The 10612-nt window shown below is 38.8% G+C and overlaps 1 protein-coding gene across 1 annotated transcript; it reads right to left on the bottom strand.

Moving 5' to 3' along the window:
* Positions 1-5263: 5263 nt before the first annotated feature.
* On the bottom strand, positions 5264-10214 carry LOC146134840 (bone morphogenetic protein 10-like). The gene is made up of 5 exons (XM_083395679.1): positions 9815-10214; positions 8396-8576; positions 6664-6753; positions 6047-6206; positions 5264-5779 (listed from the first exon to the last, which is right to left on the bottom strand). The coding sequence occupies exons 1-5, from the start codon at positions 10212-10214 to the stop codon at positions 5264-5266; spliced, it is 1347 nt and encodes a 448-aa protein (XP_083251805.1).
* Between the last annotated feature and the right edge of the window lie 398 nt (positions 10215-10612).

Genomic DNA, 10612 nt, shown 5'->3' with positions numbered 1-10612 from the left:
CGTCTTACTGATTAGCGGCTTGAATCACCGCTCTGTTTATCGCTGTATTTCTGAGATTTGTGAATATACTCTATGAGCAACTATCTACTGAGTGGATTGTCTTTGCTTAGAGTACAATAAGTTAAGGACAGGTATTCTAGCGGCCTGCTCCTTTGGAGTCGGATTAAGAACTTGTAAGAGACTTAGGCAGCCGTCGGCCCTCGTCTATAGGGTCAGCAGCCTTCTTATAACCCTACCCAAACCCCTCTACGCTTCACTGGTGACCTCCTTGTTCTTCGGAAGATATCTGAAGACAGAACATTGCAATCAAAAGCAGGCAAGTCTCAGAAAAAACGGACTAAAAATCTCGACAATTAGAGAGACGACAGTCAATCGTCTCTCCCCGAAGAAGATACATCGCCCTTTCAACGGCCCCCGGGAGGATCCTCTCGTACGAACAGCCCAGAATTCCTTCACATTCCCCGCACCGGCAGCGTGCGACCTTAAAGACGACCTAGCGTCAAAGGATTATTTTGGAGGAACGGAACCGGCTTCGTGTACGATCTTGTCCCCAGGGAACTTCAGAAGGACGTGCGATTTTCTTCACGTCACAACTATTAAATTAGTAAGATAGACAAGTGATTTTCGTTCGAAAATAACTGATAGTTCGCTTGTCGAATTTTCAAATAAAAATCGTCGAATTTTCCTGCAACATAATTGTGTAAATTTATCGCATAATTTGCATTAATAAGTTTACGCCCATTGAATGTTGTGTGTTGTGCTGAATGACTGTTGGATTGGCATTTTTATATTTCGAGTAACTGCTTAATATAAAGCGCTTAAACCGTAACGGCAGGCACAGCGAAATTTGGCTAACACTAAAATAGCTTCCGGTTCTCACGCTCTAAACCGCGCTTAACCGAGACCGGCATAAAAGCTTGTTTACGCTATAGCTAACTGAGAAGACCTCTGTTTTCTGTCAGAAATCGAACTCGAACCTATAAACCTTACTAACCCCCACCCCTAACCTACAGTCGGCGGCAAGACCGTTGACAAATTCGATCTCTGACAGCGCGAACAGCGACACAGAGGCCTAAATTAACGTTTGCTAACAATAACTTTAAAGCCAAACGCTAAGCTTACCGAATTGTGCATGAAATTGATCGCCATGTATCTATAATTCGATGTATCGCATTTCATCAATGTACGCCTGAAATTTATTTGTGTCACAAAGGGTCCGAGCGACCAAGAAAATAATCCTTCAAACTTTGTTTACAAAACAGACAGCCTTCAGCTGTTCATTTGAGTTGCCGCAGCTTGAAAGAGCCCGGCCAAACATTTATTGTTTCCTGTATTGCATTTTCAATCGTTTGTGTACAAATATATCACGGAGAAAAATCTTTTACAAAATCGCCCCCAAAAAAATTATAAAAACACCCATAAAACGTTGCTCTCTTGAGTTGTAAATATATTGTTTTCTTATAACGCCACGCTTGTTTTTCGCTCGCCATTTTTACATGCTATTTCTCTTCATGTCCCACAGCTTTCGGACATGCACCCAAACCAAATCCTAATATCAATCTTTCAGATCTCTTTTCAAATTAATGAACAACCCATTCTACGTCTGACTTGTTCATTGGAAGGGGGATTCTGTAGCATATAGCCTACTTTTACGTCACTATACACGTGACCATTGTCCACTGACGTGTGACCGCCGCACCTAGCGAATTGCTTTTCCGCATTTGACAATTCATTCTACTTTATACGTCTTACTGATTAGCGGCTTGAATCACCGCTCTGTTTATCGCTGTATTTCTGAGATTTGTGAATATACTCTATGAGCAACTATCTACTGAGTGGATTGTCTTTGCTTAGAGTACAATAAGTTAAGGACAGGTATTCTAGCGGCCTGCTCCTTTGGAGTCGGATTAAGAACTTGTAAGAGACTTAGGCAGCCGTCGGCCCTCGTCTATAGGGTCAGCAGCCTTCTTATAACCCTACCCAAACCCCTCTACGCTTCAATCGCCTACTCTATTAATTTTTATAACTTGTTTTGTAGCACATAGCCTACTTTTACGTCACTATACACGTGACCATTGTCCACTGACGTGTGACCGCCGCACCTAGCGAATTGCTTTTCCGCATTTGACAATTCATTCTACTTTATACGTCTTACTGATTAGCGGCTTGAATCACCGCTCTGTTTATCGCTGTATTTCTGAGACTTGTGAATATACTCTAAGAGCAACTATCTACTGAGTGGATTGTCTTTGCTTAGAGTACAAGAAGTTAAGGACGGGTATTCTAGCGGCCTGCTCCTTTGGAGTCGGATTAAGAACTTGTAAGAGACTTAGGCAGCCGTCGGCCCTCGTCTATAGGGTCAGCAGCCTTCTTATGGCTCCCAAGAACCCCTCTACGCTTCAGTTTAATATGACTAAATTAATATTTTTTCGTTGGATATACAGTTCAACTTACAACTTTAGGGTCGCCATTTTCCACGTAGACTCTTTTTGTGTAGCCTATACGTCGTATATATACCAGGGAGTCGAACCGGAACCGAACCGGAACTTTATGAACCGGTTTTGGGTCAATTTTATCCGAACCGTAACCGAACTTGAACCGGTTTTTATAAGATTTTAAGGAGCCGAACCGGAACTGAGTTACCGAATAATTTGAAAGTACCTGAACCTTAACAGAACCCGAACCTGTAAACAAAAGCGGTTCGCTCCTGCATGACGTCACAATTTGTATACCTACATTTAGCTAAAGCAGTGGTTCTCAACCGGGGTGTCGCGGCGCCCTGGTGTGCTATTTCTATTGCTCAAGGGTGACGATGGGTACTTGAGAATTTTTAAGAATCTGAATTTTGCTCAATTGGCAAGCTTCTTGATACTATTTTGTACGATTAGAGACAATTATATTAAATGACATTTTCCTACATGTTTTAAATTGTTTGCGTTGTTCCTGTTCCACTTATAGTGACATTTCAGTAAAATACTCAACAAAAATTTCAGTCGGGTGCCGAAAATCTATTTATTATTTTTGAGCCACAAAAGGCTGAGAATCACTGCCTTGTGGCAGACTTGGACAACTAGACTTATTTTAGCTTTATAAAATTAGACTAGAATTTAAGTTCGAACCAAAGAGTTTAAATTTAAGTTCTTTGTTTTGACTAAGAGACTAAAAATGCCGTTGGACAAAGTAGCATTTTTTCGATAAAAAAAAATTAGATTAAAACTAGAATTAGAGCAAACAAGCAATTCACAAATTAGATTTGAAGTAGAATTAGATGCATTTTGATCGGATTCATTGAATTAGGAAACTAGAATTATCTAGTTGTCCAAGTCTGCCTTGTGGGTATTGCAAGACAACGTTTTACAGCGATGTTTTATTATACTGAGAGTCGGTTTAAATAAAACAATAACAACAAACATTTAGCTGGCAAGTCAACTAAAATAAACAAAAAAAGAAATAGAACAACGAGTATAGGCTGCACAACAAAATCAGAAATCAAAAAGAAAGTTCGTAGTAAATGTTTAGGGCTTACTATGTGGGTCCAACCAAAGAGATTTAAACAATTTAAGATTCTTTGATTCAACAAAACAGATGTGCGCTTTGGAAATTAGATAACAAACTATTGCTGTCGAAAGATCATTTTGTTTTCGCCACCAGCAAAATAAACAAAAAAACCAAAAAAAAAAAACGAACTAAATCAACATGAACAAATGAACTAAAATGACTAAAATAACAGCAATAAAAGCAAACCAACGTACAACAATTTCAGCAAACGATTAAACAACAAGGTTGGTCAGAAAACTGGCAATTCTCAAACTCTGACGTCTGCAAAAGTGTTGGTCTCTAATCAGCCCCTTGCGCAATTTGAATGATGCAGATTACTGACAGACGGTAGCCTAAAGTCAACTAGTATCAGTAGGGCTGCCAGCAGACATTTTCCTATAGTGGTTAGCCTGTGCGAGTGTGCGTAGATTACTAAATTAACCGATAAGCAAAGTGTAAACATCGAAATGAGAGAAATTCATCATTGCCGAAGGCGAAATCATTCTTGTTTAACGGTTTCTGGCTCAAAATTTTTAACTTTTTATTTTAATACCGGTATTTAAATTCTGATTAAAAAAAATTCCAGATAAGAAACATCAAATTTATATAAATATATACAGCAAAATCTAAAGAACGCAAAATTAACACATATTGACTTCCATACAAAGTAAAATGGCAAGTATTGGAACAACAGCAATCAAAAACGTGTTAAACCCAATTAAAGTAAATCAATTGCCCGCAATGTAGCAATAAAACAATGAACACTAAACGACACAAATCAACAGAAACAAATATAAATAAAAATAAGGAAAGATCAACAAAGATTTAGATATCATGACTTGGTGTTACTGTTTCTAGACTAAATCAATTTTCGCCAAAATCAAACCGTTATAGTCTTGCTAAGGTGTTTGGTAAATAAAGGTGTTTGGTAAAATTAGGCAGTGGTAAATAAAAAACTTTTACAAGGTTTTCATTACTGCTACAACAAATTTATTACCGGCTGAAAACTTTATACAAAACGCGGCCAATTTAATAAGTTACCATTCATTATTTCCTTAAGAATAAAAATTTTCAGCTGCGCACCCCTTTGGCTTATCTGTATAAACCCCTAATCTAATTGAAAGCGAATGGTGAGAAACAAACGATTCTGGTTGCAAATCAAGTAATTAAGATTAAAATAAGGACAAAATAAATTTGGGAACCGAAACTCAGTTTGTTTAGATGTAAAACATTAATAAATTTTACTCCTGTGGAAGTAACCTCATTCAAAAACATAACTAAGTAAAGAGCTTTGCTACTCTGTTTTTCAGAGCGTTACACAAATTTACTGATTAAATCCTTGTCTCAGGAGCAGTTATGCCTAGAGTAACGCAACACTTAATTGAATAGTAGCTTGGAGTTCTACATTTGTCTATAGGGTTCTTTATGTTCTTCCACAAAGGAGCGTCGAAATTCGAGTCATGTTTAAAAGTAAATTAATATTAACTTAATTTGTAGAACTTGCAAGTTGCAACTAGGAACGCAAGGGAAAAGTTCGCCAGAGTTGTAATGACTTAAATCAAAAATGACTTGACTCGACTTAAATGCTTTGGACAAATAACTTGAGTTCGCGATTGCTTAAAAATTCCGCGCCAAGCCTTCTAGCATTTCTGGGTTTTTATTCTAGCTCCGACGCCGACCCCGACCGCGGGCCCCAAAAATGGGGGTCAACTGCGCCCCCGTGACGTCATCTGCACCCACATTGGACCACGCGCATTTCCTCGTAGTTGTACCCGAAAGCAACGACGCTATTCTCCTCGTAGAGCAGCGAGATGGGACCGAGCTTAACCGGTACACAGCAGGGCCCGCGATGTCGGCCCTTGGACTTATGGAACATCCAGGCCTTGATAACTGCGTAGTTTGTCGTGTCCTGGCCCTGTAAAGGTATATGACACCTACCCACGCACTTTCCAGCCTCGTAATGCAGAGGTCTAACCACCCAGCTGTAGCCGATCTCCTTGAAGTTTACAGTCATCGGTTCAAGGTGACAGTTGCCACGCGACGAGCGACGCTTACGACTGAGGATTTCCGACGCCATTTTTGGTCCGGGCGGGGCTAGAACGTGGTTGTGGGGGTGGTTTTTGTGCTGGTTTGGTCGCATTAAATCTTGCACGTCGTGCCGTAGAGCCCCATGTGGTTCGTTTCGTCCGTCCGAGTAAACGATAAGGAGAGGCTCGTTGCTGCTTTGCGGGTTTTCTTCAATCTCAACCTTTTGGAGAAGAGAGTTGGTTAATGGGCATAGGGGCATTGGGTTGATGGAGTAAAGAGTGAGTTTTAAGACAGGAGAATATAATAATTCAAGTGTACACTGTGATCACTGAAAAAACTTTGTTCTCAAATCATTTGACTTAAGTAATCTAAACATGACTTGTTTCCAACTTTCGTTCTTACGCGTAGCATCGCCACAAACACTGATATACAGGAATCTCCAATGGTACCCAACTAATAAAAACGAAAGAACACTTCTTACCCCGAGCGGTTCTTCGTTCATCTCTGTTCCAATATTTTCGATCCACACTTCGAGGTGGTGAATCTTCTTGTGCGATCTCACCCATCTCCTCACAGCCCTACTGATGTAGAAGGTCTCCCAACCGCTGCGCTGAACCAAGTTGCGCTTTGAGTCGATGAGGCTGCGAGGAAATATTTTTATTACGTTTTAAGTCAACCTCCAACTGTTACGTAACACAAGACGTTTATATAAGACCAGGGCTGCGGAGTCGAACTCCGGAATCGATGAAATTGTTTTTGTGTTGGAATTGAAATTCTTTAGGCTTTCCTGTTTTGGTCAAAGTCAGTCATTTATAAGTTCCAGTCATTTTAAGAGAAATATATTTGGCCACAAAAAAAGGCATCACCAGTCTCTTAATTTGAATGAAAATTTGTGTATATTTCTCTTTTAAATGACTAGAAATTATTAATGACTGGCTTTGACCAAGAAAGGAAAGTCTAAAGAATTTTTGCTTCCATTTGAAGTCATTGTCGTCATTTACGTATAAGGGCGAGGAGATTTTTTCATATTTTACACGTTCACTTGCCTATATAAGCACATTTTATCCAAAAATAATTAAAACCCTGATCTCTACTTACATCTTGCGGTAAAACGTTTGCCCGTCCAGAGCTTCTTCTTTGATCAACTCAAAAACGTCAACTTTTCGGCGAGTCCCAATGAAGGTTTTCCTAAATCAAGCACATCGCGTAAATAGTTGGTACAAGTTTGTAATTTGTCAACAGGTGTTTACTTCCATAAACGTGTCCCTCGGAACGTTTGTGCAATTACAAAGTTGTATTTTTGTAAAATTGAGCTGCGATTTTATTTTTAAACTTTTAGCGCTTGGCAGGCTAAAAAGTTTCAGAATCACTGCTCCATGATATAGCACTAGCGTTATGCAAAAAGCAAATTATCCCAAACAGATAAAACCTAACAGGAAAAACAAAAATTGTGCAACCCAAAGTTATTCATTAGAGCAGCGACCTACTAACCCAGTGTTTCGCAATCTTTGTTAGCTTGTGGCACCCTAAGAAAATATAAATAGTTTGCGGCACCCTTGCTCGTATTATTGCTGAGTGCTTAACTGTAACGTTACAATAAACGAGATTGAAACAGCACATTAACTGTGCAACAAGGTTAAAAAAATATTTTTGGTATTTTTATCGTACACACAAAATATTCTATAAGCTTACCAATAGAGCAAAAATTGGAAAATGAATTTGAAACATTTCTCGGCATCCTTAAGCGTTAAAAATGGCTCCCTAGAGTGCCGCGGAACTCCGGACCACTGTATTAACCCTTTAATTTGACAACGAATCTATCCTTGAAAGCTTAAAAGCAAAAAGTAATATCTGACCTTTATAGTGTTTAAGTTTATAGTTTAAATCAAACTATTTGGGGTTTTCGTGTTCTTTGTTAATTATTTGATACCATTAATCAAAAACCTCATTTAAAAATCACTTTTTTTTTAGGGGTAACAAATAGAGCAAGATGGAACTAAAACAGCATGTTGATGAGTAACTGACGAGAAATCGTTATACAAAGTTTTTCGTCAACACTTGATATTGTGACGTCATACAACGCATTGGGCGACGCTTTGCAGACGTCGTGACGTGTTACTTTTTCAAAAACAAGTGGCCATGACGAGGACATCTTAACTTTCCAGATGTAACAACTTGAGTTAAAATCATTCGTTTCGTCAATTAGCATCGTGTAAGACAATTTGAAAGAAGGTAAATTTCAGCAATTTGTCAGAAATCGGTGATTACTTATTTGGCTTTGGAATTCCTTTACAAGTCTAAGCGTGTGGGAAAAACTTTGAATTCTGACAAAAAGAAAAAAGGTCCACGAATCCTGCGCACGTAACGTAAAGCGCTTTACTTAATTCAAACGCTTATTGAATTTTTAATTTTAAAGAGAAATCACCCAGAAATTGCCCCATTTAAAATAGAAAAATTCTAAAACCTTTCGAGTAGGTTTTGATTTACTACTTAAAGATTTTGTATCGATTTCTATCAACGAAATCTTCGCAATAATAAAACCAGGGTGCATTGAGCTTTTTTAGTGACGTTGACGTCCGCTACAAACAAAAATCAGTCAGCAAGGTCTTAAAGTTTTAACGTAAATATGCATTTCGCCATATAAGTAAATGACATCATCAGTTTATCTTAATTCGAATTGCTTTTTGTCGGAGCGGTGCGCTTCTCAAGCTATTGTTTACACAAATAATTATTTCAACGGAACACCGTTTCGGCAGCAATTTTTTTTAAACGCCCAACGGTTTCAGATTACAGCACTGGACTACAGGCAATAATTGAAGTTGCTTTTTACCTGTCCATTTCGACGATCTTGTAAAGCCGAAGTTCGGCCAGTTCGATTCGTTCCCGGCTTGATATGGACGAAATGTCGAACGACAGCAAGTGCTTCCTGCTACAGTTGCGCGACCAATGCTGCTGGTTGACTGTACACGACTGGTAATTTGCCTGGTACTGACGCTGACTCTGTTCGCTGGCTTCATACAAAAACAAGAAGGATAACTTTTAGGAAAGGGAATGCGAAGCCTAATGGGCATTCCAACTTGTGTGGTATGCTGCTCAATTAGCGCTCTTGTAATCCAGGAGAGTATAACTAGAGAAGGCAGGGTCGTAAATTTTACCACACCTGGGCCCGGACTAAAGGGACACTGCACATGTTTTATCGTGAAATATGTGCAGTAAAAACAATACTAATCTTGCCAAGGTTTCTTTCAGTATCTACACCAGGTAAACTTTCAGCAACGCCAGCCGCAGTTTAAAATTGATGAGATTAAGGAGCCGCATGAAATGAATTAGAGTGTATTTTTTACCATCACATGAGAGTGGGCTCTGTAGACCACAACATAATTTTGAAAATATGGTACAAATGAGATGGATTTTTGATATGGAATTGATAGTGAATTGTAAAGCCAAAACGGTCATCTTGATTAAGACGTTTCGATTCGAACTTAACTTTCATCTTCAGTTAATGTGATAAAGATTCAAGCTCGTATCGAAACGTCTTATTCACTAAGCTGTCGATCTACTCAACCTTTTTGGCTTTGCAATTTATTACCAAGCTGCATTACAGATCCGTGCGTAGTGTAACCATTCATATGGTTTTGTTCTTTAAAACAGTAAAAATAATATGTTACATCAAAGGGTAAACTAGTTTAAAGAAACACTGTTTCGTAACTATGAAATTCTTAATAATAAGCGAAACGCAGATAAACGAAAACATAGTTTAAATAAGTTCTTTCTGATGATTTTTTATTATCATTTCAAAGTTTAGCGAAATACATATCGACCAGGGATGTCCGATAATATCGGATCGGAGCCGATGCCCGAAACAAGTTGTTGTTTCGGTACCCGTCCGATAATAAGGTTGTATCGGTGCTGTTCCGATACCAAATTAGCAGTGGTATTTTAGCTCATATGCGATACAACGCAGTTATTTCTTCATTGAAACGTAAATTCATTAAAAATAGTAAGTTAACAAAAAAAAGTTTTATCAAATTTGTTAATTTTAACCTAATAACCTTACAACATTATCTTTGAACGTCTTAATTTATCCTTTTTATGTTTAAGCATATTAATGACGTCAATGGCATTGGGTCTGAACGGGATACTTTTATTCAAAAATATCGGATATCGACATCGTATAAACATCCTTAATAGCGACCAATTACAGCTCCACGGGTGGATTGGCATAACATAGTTCTTAAATTTCAAATACCTTCGTTGAAGAAGCTCCTTATAGTGTTCGAGGCCGGTTTATCTTGTGTATCATTAGCGAATCGATTGAACAAGTCGAGCATATACTGGGGGACGGTGCGGTTCAAATTTCGACTCAAGTCCACAGCTTGCCGCGTGCCTGGTACTCCCTTATCTCGAGTGTTGTTTCCTCCGAGGGGAGATAGTGATCGCTTGGGGCGCGCGCCCGAGGGCCTGAGGGGGCCTGGATAAGACGGGGTCATTTCGGTTCCAAGGGGGACCCTACTTCTTTGCTGCTGTTGTCTTTGCGTTTCGATTCTGCTCTCGTATCTTTTTAAAATCCGCTCTAAGCTACTTGCTTCGGAGAAATGACCGAATTCGAGGAGAACAAGCAGCAGAGAAAAACACGAGATGAACTGCATGTTGTTCTGTTTTTTTCTCGCTTGTTTATTTTATTCTTTTTTGTAGCCTTTTTTTTGCGAGAAAGGTTCGCGAATCTTTGAAGAATATACCAAGGGGTCAGAATGTTACATATATCACTTTCTGCTCGTATATCCACTTTTATCGCACATAAGTTAAAAGATTATACTCTGTTTTAGACAATTCTGTTTGAAACAGTTGTTGCAGTTAATATATATAGGGCTACTGTCAAACACCCGGAACATATTGTGCAAACAAACGGTCCATAAGCCGTTTAGGCTAAATAAACTTACAACAATACCGAACTTCCTACTTAAACGAAGCTCTTTCGGCACCTATTTTATTTTCTCCAACCTTACGGTTACCTATATTCATAGAATACCAGGGAATACACGCTCAA

Source organism: Ascidiella aspersa, chromosome 8, assembly GCF_963924565.1.
Source record: "Ascidiella aspersa chromosome 8, kaAscAspe10.2, whole genome shotgun sequence".
NCBI lineage: Eukaryota > Metazoa > Chordata > Ascidiacea > Phlebobranchia > Ascidiidae > Ascidiella > Ascidiella aspersa.
This window is presented reverse-complemented; position numbering and strand designations above follow the sequence as displayed.